This window comes from Trichoderma camerunense, assembly GCF_050948025.1.
Source record: "Trichoderma camerunense strain CBS 138272 chromosome Unknown V8C40scaffold_26, whole genome shotgun sequence".
NCBI lineage: Eukaryota > Fungi > Ascomycota > Sordariomycetes > Hypocreales > Hypocreaceae > Trichoderma > Trichoderma camerunense.
In genome coordinates, this window is record NW_028145344.1 from 105,848 (window position 1) to 125,446 (window position 19,599).

Genomic DNA, 19,599 nt, shown 5'->3' on the forward strand with positions numbered 1-19,599 from the left:
ATCCGGGCAATCAGAAGCTGCTACGCCTCCCCCCCAAACGCAAGACGCCTCCACGCATGAGAAAACCTCCAATCGCCACGCCGGGATAACTAGAAATACAAAACAAGGAAAACAGACACACGACCAACCCTCATACAAATGAATTTAACCCCTCCCATAATACCTAAATCGGGTGAGACATGGGGCTTCTCTCTTGTCTCACCTCACTTTTTACATGTGACTTAGAAATCCAGTCTCCATAAAACCTGGAAACCGTGGAAGTAGAGAGCATGAACTCGATTCATGAAACCTCAAATCTCCACCTGGAAAGTCATTTACACTACGTATGTTATATGCATACAGTACAGTTATTTCCCTCTTATACAAACATCCATGACTCTTCCAAAAGGCGAGACATCTATTACTTCTCGCCCCTCCACAAAAGAAACCTCCCATTGGTCCAAACCAAAACCACGAAACCATGTGCGGCTTCCCACCAAGTTTCATCTACCGCACGGCGGCTACGTCGGATAGGTCCCAGACAAAAGACAACGGCAACCCACTTCTTCCGGGACTGGTGGAGGAGGCGACTTGATTTTTGTGTTTTGACTACCTAGGTTGTTGTTATGGGATTGGATTGGATGGGATGGGCTGGCGTTTGCTCGTGTCATGCACGAGGTGGCAGCGGCACATACGTAATGCGCATGACGCGGCGGTACTGGAATAAACCTATCTAATTAGTATTGCTAAAGCCGGCGGCGATTTGGTGATGATTACTACTGTACGGCTTTTTTTGCTGTCTTTTGTGTCGCTGATATTGCGCTGATAAATGAGGGGAAAACACCCCGTTATAGATCTGACTTATACGGACATGCTGGCGGGCGGAACTGCCGGATTAAAATAGGAATACTCACAGAAATAGGCCATCAGGTGAGCATACTCGTACACACTTAGACGGAGCCCCGATGGAGCCGTATAAGCCTCAAACAACTGGGTCTGTAGCAGCAAGGTAGGTCAAATGTCTTTTTTGAGTAAATTCATCTCATAATTCTGGCATCTATGTACAAGAGACTGTATTGAGGAAAAATATGTTCAACCCAGAAGTCATAGCAGGCATGTTCATATGCTGCGCCCAGCTCCGTAAACTAAAAATCAAATATAAAAGGAAAAAGTAGAAGATGCTTTGAACCTAGCAGTGAGGAGCGTCCAGCGAATCTTTTCCAGGCCATGTCCAGACCTAAGAAACGTCATGGTGAAGCCAAAAAGAGAAAGGGCATCTAGAATCGAACGAGCGTGAAAAGTATGGCCTTTGATGAGATACAAATGATAATCGTGAGAACACGACTCGCGGTTTACTTCTGTACGTAGGGGTCGCCGTGGAAGGTCGTAACCAAAAGCTACCCAATGTGGTATCTTCCGCTTTTCGTCGTCTTGTAATCCAAACCGTACACCATCCAAAATGAAAATTTGGCTTTTGCCGTTTTTTTTGTTTGTATAAATCTTTGTTTGTGCTCTCTGTGGAGCTATTTTACCGAATCATGCTGGTTCGGCGCTGGACTGTCCTCTGCTGGTCCGTTCGGGATCCTCCAAAGCCGGGCATTGAGCTGAAGCGGTTCAGCTTCTTGCGCTCAGGCAGTGCCTCCATAGTAGGAGAGGTGGGCTCGGGGGTCATGGAGTGCATGGGAGATCGGGGAGTGGGAGAGGCGCGGTCGCCGTGGAGTGCGTCCAGGCGGGACGTGGTGGACTCTGTAGAGGAGCCGGTGCTGTTGGGAGTCTGGTAGACATACTCGCCATCAACATAGACGGCGTTGGACACGAAGGTGGAACGGCGGTTGCGGCGACGGGTGTAGCGTTGCTCAAGGCGGAAGAGCTCCAGCTTGGCCTGGATACGCTCAAAGAGACTCTGGCCCATGTTTGCGGTGTGGTGGAAAGGTAGAAATTTGTGGTAGATGTAGAGGTTTGCAGGTTGCAGCCGAAGCGAAGATTGTTGTTATTCCGTGGTCTCTTGGAGCTCGTTTCACGTCGGTGTAAGGAAAAGGCGTTCGAGTTCGGATCAGATGCGGATTCTCCCGTGTTTGTATGTTTGCAGAGACAAGATCCAAAGAGGTATCAAGTATAAAATCAGGTGATGGGAGGTGAAGCGGTCTTGAGGTATGTAAGGTGGAAGAAAAGGAAGTGGTACGTTTGGCAGGGGACGTATTTGGGAATTCCCGTTGTATTATAGTAGCGTTGAAGAGGTAAAGAGTGACAAGAGGTTGGGGACCTGCAGCTACAGGGGCGTTTTGCTTGATAAGGAATAGAGAAAAAAAAGGATGGGAAGAAAAAGAAGTTCAAGTTGAATGCAGAAGAGAGAAGAGTGGAAGGTCTTGAGCAAAGATCCTGGAATCGGCGGGCCGGGGGCAAAGATATGGATCAGCAGGTACGAGGTATGAGGTACGAGCTCATTAGCGGGGATGACACCGTGGTGGAGGTAGTCCGTACCAGGACAGAGCTTGGAGGTACCGCTACTCCCGGAGCGTACTGGTACCTGGCAGACCCAGAAGCGCATGGCAACGCTGCAACGGCACGCCACCAGCGGCCGGGGATCACCAGCGACAGGTATCGGGACCTCGCAGAGCTGGCAGCTGGCGGGCAAGCGAGAGCGCGGGCCTTGCTGTGGCCGGTACCAATACCTGCTGGACTCGAGGCCAGCAGCGCTAAGGCGCATAGTCTCTAGGGCTTGAATGAGCCGCAGGGGTCCCCACGTCGCTATGAGAAGGTGCCAATGGTGGTGGCCCAGCGAGGTATGGCGCTGCTTCGGGGGGATTTGGGCGAATGCATGCCTTGTGCAGGACTAGAATGGATTCTATTGTGCGATGTGGGCATTTTGAGGGGAATTAGAAAAGGAGGAGGCAAAAAAAGAAGAGTGAGAGAATTATAGTAGTAAAGAGAGAGAGTCAGAGAGTGAGACGAGTACATACTGTAGAGACGACGAGACGGCCTGCGTTGGGATCCAGCCCCAGCTCTTCCAGGACTTGGCCATCAAATTGCTTCGACATTTCGGCTCTGCCCATCAACCCTATCCATATCCATAAATGCCACATGCACGTGCCTGCTGCAACTACAGCGGCCTAGGCAGCAAATAAACCCAGTCCAAGGCCCTCCATGCAATCATGCAATACCTGTAAGGATACAGGCGCTGTGCTGGGGACTGTATGAATGCCCTGAAACCCTCACTCAGTCTGGCTCTCTCTCTCTCTCTCTCTCTCTCTCTCTTTCTCTCTTTCTCTCTCTCATTCTTCCCCTGTTGGTTGGCCTCGCCCTCGATGGATGAAACGCCTTGCTCCATATTGCGGGCTCTCTAGCGCAGGGGCTCCATCTTGGCCCAAGTGCCCGCGGCCACATCGCGCCTTTGTGGGTGGTTGGTCCGGCGAGTTGCTCGAGTTTACCTACTGTGGATGCGCTAATAAAGGTCGGCCCCGAAGCTATTCATCCCGGATTTCGCATTCCATGCTTGGCCAGGATCGGGCAAATGTCCTGAGACCAGCAGTGTTGAATACGGGTAAGCGACATTGGCTGGTGAAATTGGCTGAGCGCCAGGCTTGCTAGTGTTTTCCATTCATTGTTATCTTTCTCCTCCAGCTCCGTTATCGATCGAAACTTGCGACTTGCTTGGCCTTCATCGGTGCGATAAAACGGCGCCCTTTATTTGTCTCTGCTCTCGATCAAGGCCTGCACGGCATGAACGCCTCCAACGAGAACAAGACCTAAATTTAGTTATAGTTCACCTGTGCTCGTACAGAACATGCACGACAGTCCAGCTGCAGCAGCCACGCCGTACTCGTATTTGCGACAAACCCTGTCTCGTCCAGTGGTTCATTTTCATCCTCCCGTACTTGTACCTGGTGGCTGTCGTGCTACTTGCGGTAGTGCCTGAAAGCTACATAGCAGGCGCCTCGTAGTGCTGGAATAGCGCAATCCATCTTCCCCCTGCGTCGACAGTAGTCCGAACCTGTTCATGTCGATTTTAGCCGTTGCCAATTCCTCTTCTCTGCCCGCAGCTGCAAATCGACTGCGCCGCGGATTCGCTCTCTTCCTGGCCGGGCCTCGATTCGCCATGTTCAGCCCAATTTCCCCTTTTTGTGTCGGGCAAGTCATGTCTCGGTGGTGACATGCATGGGTGCGGCCTAGCACCAGCTTCCACGTGGATTCCAGAAGCGAGGCGCGCGATCTTGACGATTTTGGGGAGGGCTAGGATGGGAACCTCACCTTGTCCCTGCAGCGAATTGAGTGAGATGGTAAAGCAGTGAGTGATGCTGTCGATATTCCTCGTAGTATGTCATCAAGCCATGCGGTATTCCGTCCATATACGGACCAGCTTTGTACAGGCAGAGGCTGGAATGGGATTGTAGGCCCTTCGTGTTTGTCCACCTCAACATTGATACGAAAGCCATCTAGCGAACCGTCGTCGGAAGCTCCCGAGCACACAGATGCCCCAACGATCCTCGTCTTCCGTCCATTTGTGCGCTTGAGCACCACTTTTCCGTCGCACTCAACACTGTGGATGGCGCACGGGTGTGGAGTCGCCAAAACGATGGTCCGCAGGCTTAAATTTCGCCAAACGAAGCTGTCCGGGTAGCCTCATGTTTTTAATCCCTAGGTTATTTCACATCCATTACTAGCAGCTCTCGATGGGACCGCTAGCTGTCCTTGGCCGGTTTGTGGCACCGCCACTAATAAGATGATGGTTCCCGGGCTGTTGGAGCTGAGGAAGCTGAGAGATCAGAGGACTACCAGTGTTGTCTCATAACACTTGGAGGTATCATTTTGATTGTGCTGACCAATGATCCATATCAGACTACTAGGTATCAAGCATTAGGCGTGAGTAGTCTGGAGTATTTCGCAGGGGCAGCAAGCTCTGTCATCTCTCACAGGCCCCGAATATGTTGCAGATGAATCGTGTCATGTGTAGCAGCGACTCGATCTTGTGAGGTGCTTCTTGTATTGCGTCAGTCAAGTCTCTCGAACAAACTCGTCTTGCCGCTATCCGGTATCCGTTATCCGTTATCTGCTATCCGCCTTGGAAGTTGTACATGCGGGAAAGAGCGGATCAAGCTTGTCAACGCCTTCATAACGAGGATTAGCGAATATGACATCAAATACTTCACAACAGGCAAGTGCAGCTGCTGAAATCTACATAGCCTTGCCTCTCGTGAGAGCACTTACCCCGTGAGCTTTATCATGATTCCCGTGACGACAAGAGCAAATAAAGCAAAGTACCTAAGATAAGATAAAAGATAAAAGACGACGACAGAGCGAATATGCCGATACCCGTGAGGAAGGGGCAGACAAGAGCTTCCGTGCCGTCTCGACGGGAATCGAAAAGTTTGTTCGTTTTTATACTTGAGATGACGAGATCAGTGACTGCGATAATTAAAAGCAACTCTGTGATGCTGTTCATGTTCCATTTTGCACCGTTCTTTTGCAACGTCTTGCCATTTTGCATTATTTGATGTCAATCGCTCTTGTTGGAGTTCCCAGATTGGTTGAGACACAAGCAACCGCCCGTTGTCTTATCGGACCAAGACATCGCGAGACACTTCAGACTGTGATTTTGAAGAGACAGCTCTGCAACTAAAAACTCTTTGAGCCCATCTTCTCCTCAATTGCGTCGTGCTGGGCCAAGTGCCATAACTCGCCATGCGGGCTCTCAATTTCCTGGGTCTCGCCATTCTCGTTGCAGGCGTCGCTTCGCTGAAGAATGATCAGAAGGGAACGACAGATAAGCCTACAAAGAACATCAATGCTGCAACAAACAAGTACATAGTTGAGTTCGAAAAGGTATGCCGTTGCACCGCCCTGTCTGCCTTTTCTGCAGCCATTTGACACATTCATCGTGTAGGGTAGTATTGCCTATATGACCCGCCAGTTTGCCTCGCCGTCATCAGTGAATAGCACCTACTTCAGGCAATTCGACTGCGGCGACCTTTTCAATGGGGTGGTTATCGAAACCGAAGTTGACAATGTCGATACTCTCAGTGTAGTTCACGGTGTGGCCAATGTTTGGCCAATGAAAACTATCCCAATGGCATCTGCCATACAGCAAGTCAAGGCCGCTCCAGACCCCAAGAACCACAATTACTCTGTGCACCAATGGACCGGCGTTGATCAACTCCACGCTCGAGGTATTCGAGGTAAAGATGTTACCATTGCCATCATTGACACTGGCCTTGATTATACGCATGAAGCGGTCAGTCTTCATTCTCTGTGACATACCGGCCCCTTGCACTAACTATCCTTTACAGCTTGGCGGATGCTTTGGACCTGGCTGCAAGGTTGCTGGAGGTTATGATCTCGTTGGTAAAAACTGTAAGCTCAGTTTTTGGTCGCTAGCAAATTACTTAAGATGAAGACTGACATGAAGTTCGAGGGAACTCTCACAATGAGAAACGATACCCAAAAGACCCAGATCAAGACCCCATGGACCATCACGGCCATGGAACTCATGTGGCCGGAATTATTGCCGCTGAAAACGACTGGTAATCTGCTAATCTCACCACGCCATTGTGCTTGAACTAATTTGTTCCATCAAAGGCTGACTGGGGTGGCTCCTGACGCACAACTTCTTTCTTTCAAGGTGTTTGCCGACGTATGTGCTGCGATGTTCCCATTAACATACTCCCGCCCGCTAATAAGCTATCGACAGGATCCCTGGGATACTGACGAAGATGTGCTCATTCAAGCATTTTGTGACGCATACGGCGCCGGGGTAAAGCTACCAGGACGTGTCTAGGACCCATTCTACAGCTAACCATTGTATAGGCCGACGTCATTACAGCAAGCATCGGCAGACCTGATGGGTTTGTTGATGATCCCTGGGCCTTGGTTGCTAACCGAATTGCGGAAAAGGGTGTCGTAGTCACGATTTCGGCCGGGAACGAAGGCAATACTGGACCGTTCTTCTCAAGCAGTGGCGCAAACGGCCACAATGTCCTGTCTGTAGCTGCCATCAACGTTACCGGGAATCCAAACATCAGCACCTCCGATCCCAGCGCAGCACCGATCCCCGCCTTATTCACATCATGGGGACCGACTAATGAGTTGCTACTCAAGCCTGATATCGGTGCCCCCGGCTTTGAAATACTCAGCACTATACCGGGCAATGACTACGTTTCGATGAGTGGGACATCCATGGCCGCACCATATATCGCAGGTATTGCAGCGCTGTACATATCCAAGCACGGTGGTCGTGAGCTGCATGGCTCTGGATTCGCAAAAATGCTTTCCAACCGCATTGTTTCCAGTGGCGTGAGTATTGGGTGGGCAGTTGGTGATACTGATCTCAAATTCAGAGCCCCTCCCTTTCAAGTGGGTACCGGTCTTGTCAACGCGATCAAGGTAATCGACTATGACACTCAGTTGGAATTTGAGCCTTTTTCGCTGTCGGATTCCATACAATTCCGATCAACCTGGACTGCAAACGTGACAAACTCAGGGAACCAAACCGTGGTTTACTCCTTTGAGCTTGAGGCCCAGGCTGGGGTAGAAATCCTGGATCCTCACTACGGCATAAAAACCGCCTACAAACTTGAGCCATTGCGAATTGTGCCCCCGGTTTCATTGCCCAGTGATGTTGTGGTAGCACCGGGGGAGACGGAAGAAGTCGAGTAACATCCTCCTACCATTTCACATTTATGCTATATGTGGCTAATTAAATTCAGATTCACCTTTGGTCTTCCTGAACACATAAACGATGATTACCTACCTCTATATGGTGGTAAAGTTTGGATAAGAGGGAGTAACGGTGATGATCTCTCCATTCCCTACGGAGGTGCGTTTAGCCCCAAAATAGGTCTGGCATATAGTTATCAACATATTGATGCGTCTTTGCGCTTAATAGGGGCGGCATACGATACCGAAAAGGCTTTTGATAGCATGTTCTTGGGGGAGCCCTTCATCACAGATCGGGGTGCTAACTGGACGTGAGTGAACTATGTTGGAAGTTTTGAGAGGTCATCTAACGTTGATGGTAAACAGCTGGTCATTCAATACCGACAAGAGTCGATTTGACTTTGTCGAGTTAAACGCCCGTCTCGACTACCCATGCTTCCATCTCCGCTGGGATGTCAGTATTCCCCCCAATCCAATGCAGGTCATCAAACCGCTAATATAAACCATCTCTTCAGATATACACCCCGTTCTGGACTGAGATCCATTGGGATTATCCTCCCGTTGTTGGGGAATCTGGCTACGTTGGTGCGGCGGCTACCATGCGAGATGCCGACACCTTTTGGTATTACGACCCTAGCCGCATGGACAAAGAGCAAACAGTCTCGTTTCCTATGATGAGAGTTCCACGAGGGTATGCTAAGCACTGGTGGTTTGGCAAGCTGGCAAACGGAAGCTATCTCGCGCCAGGCAATTATACGTGAGGCAATGATAACCAGGGCGAGACTCCTGGATAATGAGCTGATCTTGTTTTAGCCTGCGATTCGCTGCCTTGCGTCCTTACGGCAATCCTAGCATCTCAGACCATTGGGATATTATGCGCCTGCCTGTGCGAAACATTCAAGTCTTGCCATACAACCAAACGAACTCCACCACGCACGGAGGACACTAGATCATCACATATCTCTGACTTTTACGGATCCGATGATATGTATAGCTGGTCTTGGCCATCTTGGAACATGTATAGAGATAACACCCAATTTTGGAAGTTAGACACGGTAACTGAAGTTGGACCATCTTACTACGCAAGGTAATCATGCTGAGAAGGGAAATGCCCTGATATGGAGCTCGTATCAAGTTTATATCACTAGTCGATCTCTTTGTAACCCCTTAATCTCTTCGTGTGCTGGGTTGCGCCTCCGTCTTCCGCTTCTTCGACTTGGAGTCTGTGCCGTTCCTTTCTGCACCACGCTTGTTGCTGGCAGATTCCCCATCTAACCCATCTTGGTCATGCTCATCTTCGTTATTATCAGCATTCTCCCCGTAGTCGCTCTCGTATTCTCCCATAACCTCGGCTTCATCAGGGGATGGAAACAGCGTTCTCCAGCTTCCATCCAGAACCTTGTCATCGTTGCCGTATAACCCCACCGAATATGCGTTCTTCATGGCAGCCATGCAGATGTTTCGCCGCTCGTTGAAATCAAACATGGGCTTCGGGTACGTCCCTTCTTGATGCTCCGAGAGCCCATCACCAGTAACCCTGACGCCGGCCGCCTTCTGGTCAGGCAACGGCATCTTCCACGGCTCGTATATGTACTTTTCCTTCACGCGGCTGAGCTCAGGAACCCATTGCCGAATCAGCTCGCCGCTCTTATCCCACTTCTGGCCAAAGGAGACGGGGCTGTAGCAGCGGAAGTACTGGGTGAAGAAGGCGGTGCAGGAGAGCCACTGCCAGTTGCCAATGTTGCAGGCGGGCTCGTGGTCGATGAGCCATTCCTCGAAGACCTCGCAGCCGCGCTCCCAGTCGACGTAGCAGCCGCCGCGGGTGAGGAAGCAGGCGACGCTGTGGCGGCCGAGGTGATGGATCCAGCCGTCGTGGCGGAGCTGGCGCATGAGGGCGTCGATCCAGGGGAAGCCGGTGACGCCGGCCTTCCAGCGCTGGAACCATATTTCTGCTTGCTGGTCGTCGATGTGGTGGTCGCCTGTGATGAGGCCGGTTTCTGGATCGCGCTTGGAGGGGAGATGCCAGGGGATGAAGCGGCAGTGAGGGTTTGTTGCTGTTTGTCCGAATGTTGCGCCGAGGGCTGCGTGGGCGGCAAAGTACATGTCGCGGAAGAGGACTTGACCGATGAGGCTCTCGGGAGGGGACGAGGCTGCTTTGCCGTAGGACTCGACAATTTCATGGACGCGCCAGTAGAAGAGACGTACGGAGAGGGCACCGAAGTGGAAGAATGGCGAGAGCAAGGTTGTTGATTGAGGGTCGAATTGTGCTGGGCTTGTCTTTGGTTTCTGGAAAGTCGCCGTGTACTTTTTGTCTTTGATGAGGTCGTCGAGAATCTCAAGGGCACGCGTCTCGCCGCCTCGATGGGGAGTTGTTGCTGGGGAGAAGCCGAGCTCCTCCAAAGTCTCAATGGCGAAATCACCATTTGGACCAGCAATGTGGTTATATCCCGTATCTTCTTCCGATCTATACTCTGCATTGAAATCCGGGTTCACCTTAGGAACATGCCTCTCGAAATCCACGGGCATCTCCCCCGGATCAGGCAAACTCTCAGGCGCCGGAATAGGCTTCGCAACAGGCCCAATCTTTTTCCCTGCAGCCTGCAGCTGGGTTATCGACATTGTGGGTTTTCCACCATGATGCTTGACGATATCGTCGCTGTCCCAGAGGGTTCGGCCTGGTTGGATGATGACTTGGATTCCTGCTGCTTTGGCTGCTTTGGCGACGGCCTCATCGCGAGAACGAGCGTATGCATCTGTGTCTTTTTCGAAGACGAGATGGGTTGGTTTCCAGGCTTTGAAGAGTTTTGGGAAGAGTGTTTGCGGGCCTTCTCGGAGGACAAACAACTTGGAGTTTTTGTTTAGTTTCGTGATGGATTGAGAGAGGTCATTCTGGCAGTCCAATCTGATACGCAGTGTTAGTCGCTTTGTTGATCTCGTAATTCAGCCAAGAAGTCATACAGAAACTGCCATCGATTCACTCCTCCTCTAGCCTTGTATACGTAGTGAGGATCCCATGTGAAGATTGGCCAAAGAACCTCTGGCTCGAGATCTAGTGCTGCTTGTAGGGCGGGCGAGTCGTGCAGACGGAGGTCTGTTCTGAACCAGTATATCACGCGCGGTTTCGCCATTATGCTGAATTTATTGATTGCATGAATAGTGAAGTGAGTGAATTAATTGATTCATGTTGAGGTTCTGGTGTAAATGAAACATTCCAGAGGAGTGAGTTTGTTGAGGCGTCGGTCCATGATGTCATGATTGTGTTTGAGGGCGATGCTCGTGCACGGGCTAGAATGTCTCGATCGGACGAATGAAGCCATCTCAACGAAATCAATATTATGTCTGAGACATCAGGGCAGAAGAACTGTCACAGAACAGATATCAATCAACATGTCTCTCTTTGTCATTATGCATTGCCAGCTCACATTGTCTTACTAAGGGTGCTATAAACGGTTGCTGACAGTTCGACGACGAGCTGCTCGCTAGCCAGAGTTTAAAGTTGAAGCCTCTAAGATTCAACGTAAGACCTCGGCTTCAATAGCACAATTACTCCGAGCTTGTAATTCCTCATTAGGTATTAGGTCTGAGACAAAGTTAGACGTGATCTCAGAACTTTAAATCACTAGCTAGTTCTATGCTCGCTCGACTGTATTGTACGGAAATATTTTGTCTCATTTAGCTCCGTATTCCATGGAGTTTTGTCACGATGGCTGATTCCCGATTATTCGACGTTTTATCTGGTCAGCACTAATAGTTCACAATATCTATATAAGTCATGAAGAGGTTGAAGCAAGAAGAATTGAAGACAATCAGTAATCATTCTCCTCTCAACCATTCTAAACAAAAGCAAACAGCAACATGCAGGTTGTCTCCATTGACGACTTCATCCATCAGTCCTTTGACTTCCTCGTCATCGGCGGTGGAACTGCTGGCCTAGCTGTTGCATCTCGTCTTGCCCAAGATGGAAACTTCACCGTTGGAGTCCTTGAAGCTGGAGGAACAGCAAACGGGCGTGATGATGTCGAAATCCCAGGCTATCTTGCGAGATCGCTGGGCACTGAACTCGACTGGAAGTTTAAAACAACACCGCAAGCTCGTCTTGGGGGAAGGACGGTCAATTGGCCGCGAGGGAAAGCCCTCGGTGGATCCAGTGCCATCAACTTCATGACATGGATGAGAGGTGCCAGGGAGGACTATGATGCATGGGAGGCGCTGGGCAATCCCGGATGGGGATGGGATAAGTTGCTGTAAGTGCTGTTGAAACTCAGTAGTAGTGATGATGTGAAGTTCCCTCTGATCTCGCCCCATAGCCCCTATTTCAAAAAGTCGGAAACATTTCATCCACCCAGCGATTCTGTTCGGGATAAAGAGGATCTCCGATATGACCTGGAGGCCTTCGGGGATTCAGGACCGATTCATATCTCTTATGCCAAAGAATATCAACCATCTAATCAGCTATATTTCAAGGCACTCAACTCGGTGGGTGTGCCAACAAATTCGGCTCATTTTGCGGGATCGAATGTTGGGGCCTGGACAAATGTCAACAACATTGACCCTCGCACAATGACTCGATCCTTTGCGACCAACTATTGTGCCTTGGCTGGTTCTAATCTTCACATCTTGACTGAAGCCATCGTTCAAGATGTTGTCCTTGACGAGATTGATAATGCATATAGAGCCTCTGGAGTTCGTTTCATTTATAAAGGCCAAGAGCATGTCGTCTCAGCATCTCGAGAAGTCATCTTGTCCGCTGGAAGCATCAAGTCACCGCAGATACTAGAGCTATCAGGCATAGGCAACCCCGAGGTTTTGGCTCGAGCTGGCATTGAAGTCAAAGTGGATAGTCCCATGGTAGGAGAAAACCTACAAGAGCACAAAGGTATGTGCCTACTTTGGTAATAAGAATCGCAGTTTAAGCCAGCCTTTAGCTAACGGGGTAAAACAGCGATCCATATGGTCGTGGAAATTGACCCAGAGCTTGAGAATAGAGATGATCTCTTCTTTGATGCTGATCGCGCGGCAGCAGCTCGAGCACAGTACGATCGGGACCAAACTGGCCCTCTCGCCCGCATTTCCTCCTCTTACAGCTTTGTGCCTCTTGCCACTTTCGTTCCACAAGATACTTTGGAGAGATTATATTCTCAGGCCAAAGATCTAACTGGATTCTCCTCAGAAAAGAAAGCTCTCATGGAACAACGTCTGAGAGATATTGACAAGATTGGCCAGATGGAATTTATCTTCGCTCTCGGTGCTGCGCCCTTGGCAGAGACTGGCAAGAAGTTTGGCACGTTGTTCCAGATTCTCCAGTATCCCTTCTCTGTCGGTTCAATCCACATTCAGCCAACACCCTCTGAGAAAGATGATCCTGTGATTGATCCCAGGCATTACGACGGCCCCCATGGAGAGATAGACCTCGATATCATGCTGGAATCGACCCGTTTCGGTCGTAACATATTGTTGGCGCCCTCTTTCAATCAGATTGTGAGAAAGCTAGCATACCCCCCTGCCAGCTTGTTCACAGACGACGAGGATGTCAAGACGTGGATCCTTGACAGCACCGCTGTAGCATATCATCCTATTGGTACATGCGCCATGGGCGGTCGCGCAGGTATTGAGGGAGGAGTCGTGGATGAGAGGCTCAAGGTATATGGAGTCAAGGGCCTGCGAGTTGTAGATGCTAGCATCATGCCGCTTCATATTAGTGCGCACATACAGGCGACTGTGTATGCCATTGCGGAAAAGGGAGCATCTATGATCCTTGAAGACGCGGCAAGATATTAATACAGATAGAAGCAAGGGAAATTGTGGCGCCGAGGTAGATCGAAGTATTATAGCGAAATGGATTTATTGATGCTGATAAGACCCAATTCATCTTTGTGATATTGCGCCAGCTTCATCATCAGTATCGTGAAATCCGGCTCGGGCTCTCGCAACAGTAAATTCGCTTGAGGGCGTTCTGAAAACGGATGTGGATGATGGCATGTTTCGAAGAGAGATATCGTGGGATGGTTGAGTGGTAGGATCTGCAGACATCTCAGAGGCACCGGGAGATCCATCAGGCGTCTTCAAATTCTGTTTTACCCAGGGCAACAAGTTGAAGTATCCGCCACAGGCAAACACACCTATCCAGAGGACCAGCTCAGTCCCATATATCACCATCCCAAGAATATCCAGGGTTGGTTGGAAGAATACCGAGATGAGCGAGAAGAGATCGCCGGCGGCGTCGATGCCCACAAAGATGAATGAGATTCCGCGCACTGATCGATGGACGTAGATATCCCAATAGTGTCTGAGGACGCCAGCAGCGAGGAAGGCCGCAGAGAGACTTGCCATTAAAGTATCCGGCCAAGTGAGATGCTTAGAGTGAGCAGCTCGCAGGGCGAAGATGAGGCCAATCTGTATACCAGCCATGAGGAGAGCGATGAGAATGGCTACGAGAAGACAGCGAGAAATGGGCCATTTCTAGTATTAAGATTAGCATTAGTGACTGGTGATGCTGATTGGATAGCAATAGCGAAGTGATCATGTATGTACTCACCTTGTCGTAATATCGACATTGAGCCCAAGTGACCAGGCTCAAGAGTGTCAGGATCTGAGGCTGGATGCGCAGGGCTATATTGAAGTTCTTGGTGATATTGTATACTCCCAGTGGGACGCCTGCACATGCCCACAGCATCATCATTGAGGGCTGTAGACCTATAGTGTTGTGACGACGATAGTTGATGATGATTTGGGGGATCAGCTGCGTCTTCGTCAGTGATGCCATTCATATGCAGCATACAGATCTGGAAATCATACCTGTACAGACCAGCACACCTAAGGGGTAGTGATATCAGCGAAGTGTCTTAAGATGTTTATTTCACTACATGTAAGTTGGAGAGAGTGACTTACAGCTCCAGCTGTGCCGAGCACATTTGCCGCCACGGGATTGTCCATGCTTGAACTTGAAGATTAATGAGATTAATGAATTAAGCAGATTATCTCTTTTTGCCTTGGAATTTTATAGAAGCGTCCATGTGCAGCATTTAAATATTTATATACTTGTGCATCATAGTGGTGACAAAGAAGCTCATCATTCATGTTCAAAAGCAACAGCTAGAAATCGCCCACTCTTTTACTCTTTTACTGCTCAGCTTGTCTACAGTTGGTGCGATTACCTAATCCCGCCTTTCGCGTCACCACTTTTTAATTGATTGCAGTACAAACGCGTCTCCCCTCCAAGACACGCGCCGGCGGCTCGACAGGGGATTCTGCAAGCCACGTCTTTTCGACCAGCTGCATCTCCATGCTTCATTCTTCATTCTCTTCGTTTTAGCTACAGAGAGAGATTTGGAGGTTTTGAGGAATCATTTGGGAATATTCATCACGCATTAATAATCCCCAATCATGGCTTCAAGACCCGAATTGAAGGTACGTCTTAGACCCCTCTAGCAATTACTACAGACCGTGAAGTGCCGAATCTGACATTGGAAATACCAGGTCGACGACGAGGGCGGCTTCATTCGCTTCTTCAAGTCTCTGCCAGATCTCGGTGAAGATGCCGTGCGGATATTCGACCGAGGCGATTGGTACACCGCCCATGGCAACGATGCCATGTTCATTGCTAAAACTGTACGACACCCACTCTCCCGTTGCTCTTCTTTTTGATCAATTTACCTCTAACGTTGCCAATCCAGGTCTACAAAACAACGTCTGTTGTCCGACAACTTGGCAAGAATGACCACACGGGCCTCCCCTCCGTCACATTAACCACGACCGTCTTCCGGCAGTTCCTCCGCGAGGCGCTCTTTAAGCTGGGCAAGAGAATCGAGATCTGGCAGAGCTCCAGCGGTCGGATGAACTGGAAATGCATCAAGCAGGCGTCCCCCGGAAACCTTCAAGATGTCGAAGACGAGCTAGGTGGCCAGATTGATTCGGCCCCCATGATTATGGCTGTCAAGATATCCGCAAAGGCTTCCGAGGCGCGTGGCGTCGGTGTCTGCTTTGCTGACGCCAGTGTGCGAGAGCTCGGCGTCAGCGAATTCCTCGATAATGATCTCTACTCCAACTTTGAGGCTCTTCTTATTCAGCTTGGTGTCCGAGAGTGTCTCATCCAATACGAGAAAGGCGATAGAGAGAAGGAGAAAGACCCCGAACTGGCAAAGATACGGCAAATCATCAACAACTGCGGTGTCGCTCTAGCGGAGCGGCCAGCTGGTGATTTTGCCATCAAAGACATCGAACAAGATCTGGCCCGCCTCTTGAAAGACGAAAAATCAGTTGCCATGCTACCACAGACAGACCTTAAGTTGGCCATGGGTTCTGCAGCATGTCTGATTAAATACATTGGCGCCCTACAAGATGTCTCCAACTTTGGCCAGTATCAGCTCTACCAGCACGACTTGGCACAGTATATGAAGCTCGATGCAGCAGCCCTCAAGGCCCTCAATCTCATGCCCGGCCCACGAGACGGTTCAAAGACTATGAGCATCTACGGTGTGCTCAACCACTGCAAGACCCCTGTAGGCAGCCGCCTTTTGGCGCAGTGGCTGAAGCAGCCGTTGATGAGCAAGGATGAAATTGAAAGGCGACAGCAGCTCGTAGAGGCGTTCTATACCGACACTGAACTTCGCCAAACCATGCAGGAAGAGCACCTGCGCTCTGTACCCGACCTGTACCGCTTATCGAAGAAGTTCCAGCGCGGCAAGGCCAATCTAGAGGATGTCGTCCGCGCTTATCAAGTTGTCATCCGTCTCCCAGGCTTCATTGGCACCCTGGAGGGAATCATGGACGAGGCTTACAAGGATCCTCTTGACGATGCATACACCAACAAACTCCGAGAGCTGTCCAATAGTCTCGGCAAGCTCCAGGAGATGGTTGAGCAAACTGTCGACCTCGATGCCCTAGATCGGCACGAGTACATCATCAAACCAGAGTATGACCAGAGCCTGCGCATTATCCGCAAGAAGCTCGATCAGCTCGACCGTGATATCAGACAGGAATTCCACAGCGCCGCACGCGACCTGGACCAAGAAGCCGACAAGAAGATTTTCCTCGAGGCAAACCACAAGGTCCACGGTGTGTGCATGCGCCTGACGAGACAAGAGGCTGGCTGCATCCGCGGCAAGTCAAAGTATCAGGAGTGCTCCACCCAGAAGAACGGCGTCTACTTTACAACAAAGCAGCTGCAGGCCTATCGTCGTGAGCATGACCAGCTGTCGGCAAACTACAACCGCACCCAGAGCAGCTTGGTAAACGAGGTCGTCCAGGTAGCGTCCTCGTATTGCCCCGTCTTGGAGCGTCTTGCTGGTGTGCTGGCTCATCTGGATGTCATTGTCTCGCTCTCTCACGCCGCTGTGCATGCTCCTGAGGCTTACGTCCGACCCAAGATGCACACCCGAGGCGAAGGTCAGACAAAGCTCACTGGTGCTCGTCACCCTTGCATGGAACTCCAGGACGACGTCCAATTCATCACCAACGATGTGGATCTTACCCGTGACAAGTCGTCGTTCCTCATCATTACCGGACCCAACATGGGCGGTAAATCTACCTACATCCGCCAAGCCGGTGTCATTGCTCTCATGGCTCAAGTTGGCTCTTTTGTGCCCTGCTCAGAGGCCGAGCTCACCATTTTCGACTCCATCCTCGCCCGTGTCGGTGCCTCCGATTCTCAGCTCAAGGGTGTCTCAACTTTCATGGCCGAGATGCTTGAGACGGCCAATATCCTCAAGTCAGCCACAGCCGAGTCCCTCATCATCATTGACGAACTCGGTCGCGGTACTTCGACCTACGATGGCTTCGGTCTTGCCTGGGCCATCTCCGAGCATATTGTCAAGGAGATTGGTTGCTTTGCCATGTTTGCAACCCACTTCCACGAGCTCACTGCCCTGGCCGACCAGTACCCTCAAGTCAAGAACATGCACGTCACAGCGCACATTAGCGGCACCAATGGTGATATCAACGCCAAACGCGAGGTTACGTTGCTGTACAAGGTTGAGCCTGGCATCTGCGATCAGAGTTTCGGTATCCACGTCGCCGAACTTGTGCGCTTCCCTGACAAGGTCGTCCGCATGGCCAAGCGCAAGGCAGACGAGCTCGAGGACTTCACTACCAAGCATGAAGATCTTGGCGTGAGCTACAGCACTGAGGATGTCGAACAGGGCAGTGCAATGCTCAAGAAAGTGCTAGTTGAATGGAAAGAGGCTGTGCAGAACGGAGAGCTCAGCAAGGAGGAACAGGTGGCCAAGCTAAAGGAGTTGGTGGCAGCAGACGAGAAGTTGCTTGCTAACCCCTTCTTTCAATCCGTCAAGGCGCTATGAACAAATCACTTGGATGGGGGGAGAAAATCAACGTCAATTTGACTCAAAGACATTTAGTGTAATGGCCTCACATTTGATAGCGCCAGGAGTTGGGATTGACTGCATTTATTTGGGAAACAGATCCTATATCATTTGGGACGGATATGCATATAATAGCACTAAAGAGCGCCGTTATTTAAGGGGCATGATGAGACTCGCGATTTTTACAAGATAGAAAGCTTTCTACGCCCCTGTGTATTCCATATGTCAGCAAACTGTTTGTGACATGCAGCCAGTATGAAATAATGAGAAGTAAAGAAAATATTCCATCAGACAATACAATGTAGATATGGTGTTAATGTAATCACTGATATCATAAACAGCCTCTGAAAAGATTTCATCATGGAAAAGAAGAAAACAAACGCAAAATTCTTGAAGAAAGAAATAGAAGAAAAGATAAAAAACGTACCTTTTGTCAAGTTGAGTCGTCATGACACCGGCAGCCCAGATCCAAAATAATGCAGTAATGGCAATGGCAATGGCGACGTGGAAAACAAAAAAAAATCCGATTATCTAGCATCGCATCTCTTCCGCACTGGAATGCGATGGATATATGTACAAGCTGCCGCAGAACTCACCTCAAAATCTCTGGCAGCTGGCTTTAATTCTTTCATATTTTTTTGATATCATTTTATTGGCTGCCCTCAGCGGTGGCGCTCACAGGGTTAACTTCGAAGCCATACTTCTCCTTGATCCGCTCTCGTCTCCGCTCCTCATATCCAGGAGGACGGATGCCTGTGTTTAGATGTCAGTTTACCCAATATCTGATGTAGGGATGCGGTAGTGCCAAAACTTACCTCGTCCCTCGCCCAGCTCGGCAACAGTCTGCTCAACGGGCAGCCGGGTTGTCCGTCGGACAGTCTCCTTGCGCTCAAACTCATCCTCCTCCTTGTAGAAGCTGTCCAGCTTTCCTCCGGTGACGTGGAAAAGGCCCTGAGCGGTACCAACGAAAGCACCAAGGGCCAGCACGATGGGTGTGCGTCGGACTGTGGTAGAGTCAGCATGCGCTACCACCGGAAATCATGTAGAGTAATAGAAAGCGTCCTTACAAGGAAGACCGAGGACACTGCCGCACATGAAACCTCCAAAGGCGGCGGCCCAAGCATCATCCTTCTCCCGCAGGTTCATCATCGTCCGGGAGAAGAAGGCATAGGCACCGGGACCGGCAGCTAGAAAACACAAACAGTCACACCCGTCAGCCAAAATTTCTCTCTCTGGTGATTGTATTCTGCGCAATGATACGGCCCAATTGGAGCCATATCGTCACAGAGACTCATTTCATACCGCAAATGCCAATGATGGGAGCTCCCCGCGTAAAGACGCTCATAGCGCCCACGTTGCGCTTCGACAGGGCATTCTGGATGGCGGCAATGAAGAAGCCGCTGCCCAGGCCGACCAATGAAGTCTTGGCCGTCTCGTCAAGGACGTCATGCGGCACATACGGCTTCGCCATGGCGATTGTGGAATTGGGAATCTCGCCCGTTGATGGTTGAAAAGAGAGGAGGAGCTGTTTTGGCCTTGTCTTGAGGCCTTGGGAATGCCGAGAACTGCGCATCACGTGATGGCCATTGTCATCAATTGGGGTATCGTGATTGGACAAGAAAGATTTTTGGGCTTGTCCCAGATTTTGGGTGGT

At 50.3% G+C, this 19,599-nt stretch overlaps 7 protein-coding genes across 7 annotated transcripts; 3 read left to right on the plus strand and 4 right to left on the minus strand.

Moving 5' to 3' along the window:
• Positions 1 to 987: 987 nt before the first annotated feature.
• Positions 988 to 2,336, minus strand: V8C40DRAFT_257832 (uncharacterized protein). Its single transcript, XM_083218586.1, has one exon. It carries the CDS (start codon positions 1,889 to 1,891, stop codon positions 1,508 to 1,510), a length of 384 nt encoding a protein of 127 aa, XP_083067746.1. The 5' UTR covers positions 1,892 to 2,336; the 3' UTR covers positions 988 to 1,507.
• A 3,225-nt stretch (positions 2,337 to 5,561) lies between these two features.
• Positions 5,562 to 8,763, plus strand: V8C40DRAFT_283917 (peptidase S8/S53 domain-containing protein). Its single transcript, XM_083222060.1, has 12 exons — positions 5,562 to 5,799; positions 5,861 to 6,208; positions 6,264 to 6,327; positions 6,389 to 6,497; positions 6,553 to 6,607; positions 6,665 to 6,727; positions 6,781 to 7,625; positions 7,680 to 7,789; positions 7,859 to 7,940; positions 7,996 to 8,083; positions 8,145 to 8,386; positions 8,443 to 8,763. Exons 1-12 carry the CDS (start codon positions 5,659 to 5,661, stop codon positions 8,576 to 8,578), a joined length of 2,283 nt encoding a protein of 760 aa, XP_083067747.1. The 5' UTR covers positions 5,562 to 5,658; the 3' UTR covers positions 8,579 to 8,763.
• A 33-nt stretch (positions 8,764 to 8,796) lies between these two features.
• On the minus strand, positions 8,797 to 10,757 carry V8C40DRAFT_270887 (FAD binding domain of DNA photolyase-domain-containing protein; the record flags this gene model as incomplete). Its single annotated transcript, XM_083220229.1, has 2 exons — positions 8,797 to 10,531; positions 10,588 to 10,757. The coding sequence occupies 2 exons, from the start codon at positions 10,755 to 10,757 to the stop codon at positions 8,797 to 8,799; spliced, it is 1,905 nt and encodes a 634-aa protein (XP_083067748.1).
• A 727-nt stretch (positions 10,758 to 11,484) lies between these two features.
• Positions 11,485 to 13,407, plus strand: V8C40DRAFT_270888 (GMC family oxidoreductase; the record flags this gene model as incomplete). Its single annotated transcript, XM_083220230.1, has 3 exons — positions 11,485 to 11,873; positions 11,937 to 12,505; positions 12,572 to 13,407. The coding sequence occupies 3 exons, from the start codon at positions 11,485 to 11,487 to the stop codon at positions 13,405 to 13,407; spliced, it is 1,794 nt and encodes a 597-aa protein (XP_083067749.1).
• A 43-nt stretch (positions 13,408 to 13,450) lies between these two features.
• On the minus strand, positions 13,451 to 14,702 carry V8C40DRAFT_126656 (PQ loop repeat-domain-containing protein). The gene is made up of 4 exons (XM_083211013.1): positions 14,518 to 14,702; positions 14,425 to 14,442; positions 14,165 to 14,368; positions 13,451 to 14,088 (listed from the first exon to the last, which is right to left on the minus strand). The coding sequence occupies exons 1-4, from the start codon at positions 14,560 to 14,562 to the stop codon at positions 13,495 to 13,497; spliced, it is 861 nt and encodes a 286-aa protein (XP_083067750.1). The 5' UTR covers positions 14,563 to 14,702; the 3' UTR covers positions 13,451 to 13,494.
• A 137-nt stretch (positions 14,703 to 14,839) lies between these two features.
• Positions 14,840 to 18,138, plus strand: V8C40DRAFT_257844 (mismatch repair ATPase MSH2). Its single transcript, XM_083218587.1, has 3 exons — positions 14,840 to 15,036; positions 15,106 to 15,237; positions 15,303 to 18,138. The coding sequence occupies exons 1-3, from the start codon at positions 15,013 to 15,015 to the stop codon at positions 17,922 to 17,924; spliced, it is 2,778 nt and encodes a 925-aa protein (XP_083067751.1). The 5' UTR covers positions 14,840 to 15,012; the 3' UTR covers positions 17,925 to 18,138.
• V8C40DRAFT_257848 (uncharacterized protein) lies at positions 17,981 to 19,451 on the minus strand. Its single transcript, XM_083218588.1, has 4 exons — positions 19,248 to 19,451; positions 19,013 to 19,132; positions 18,373 to 18,949; positions 17,981 to 18,154 (listed from the first exon to the last, which is right to left on the minus strand). The coding sequence occupies exons 1-3, from the start codon at positions 19,414 to 19,416 to the stop codon at positions 18,717 to 18,719; spliced, it is 522 nt and encodes a 173-aa protein (XP_083067752.1). The 5' UTR covers positions 19,417 to 19,451; the 3' UTR covers positions 17,981 to 18,154; positions 18,373 to 18,716.
• Positions 19,452 to 19,599: the final 148 nt, after the last annotated feature.

Coding starts and splice junctions, on each gene's coding strand:
- V8C40DRAFT_257848 (XM_083218588.1), bottom strand. CDS start 19,416: ATGGCGAAGCCGTATGTGCCGCATGACGTCCTTGACGAGACGGCCAAG. Junction 19,133..19,247: donor TCCCATCATTGGCATTTGCG/GTATGAAATGAG, acceptor TGTGTTTTCTAG/CTGCCGGTCCCGGTGCCTAT. Junction 18,950..19,012: donor CAGTGTCCTCGGTCTTCCTT/GTAAGGACGCTT, acceptor ACTCTACCACAG/TCCGACGCACACCCATCGTG.
- V8C40DRAFT_126656 (XM_083211013.1), bottom strand. CDS start 14,562: ATGGACAATCCCGTGGCGGCAAATGTGCTCGGCACAGCTGGAGCT. Junction 14,089..14,164: donor AATGTCGATATTACGACAAG/GTGAGTACATAC, acceptor TCTTAATACTAG/AAATGGCCCATTTCTCGCTG.
- V8C40DRAFT_257844 (XM_083218587.1), top strand. CDS start 15,013: ATGGCTTCAAGACCCGAATTGAAG. Junction 15,037..15,105: donor CTTCAAGACCCGAATTGAAG/GTACGTCTTAGA, acceptor TGGAAATACCAG/GTCGACGACGAGGGCGGCTT. Junction 15,238..15,302: donor CCATGTTCATTGCTAAAACT/GTACGACACCCA, acceptor TTGCCAATCCAG/GTCTACAAAACAACGTCTGT.
- V8C40DRAFT_283917 (XM_083222060.1), top strand. CDS start 5,659: ATGCGGGCTCTCAATTTCCTGGGTCTCGCCATTCTCGTTGCAGGCGTC. Junction 6,328..6,388: donor TGATCTCGTTGGTAAAAACT/GTAAGCTCAGTT, acceptor ATGAAGTTCGAG/GGAACTCTCACAATGAGAAA. Junction 6,608..6,664: donor CTTTCAAGGTGTTTGCCGAC/GTATGTGCTGCG, acceptor AGCTATCGACAG/GATCCCTGGGATACTGACGA.
- V8C40DRAFT_257832 (XM_083218586.1), bottom strand. CDS start 1,891: ATGGGCCAGAGTCTCTTTGAGCGTATCCAGGCCAAGCTGGAGCTCTTC.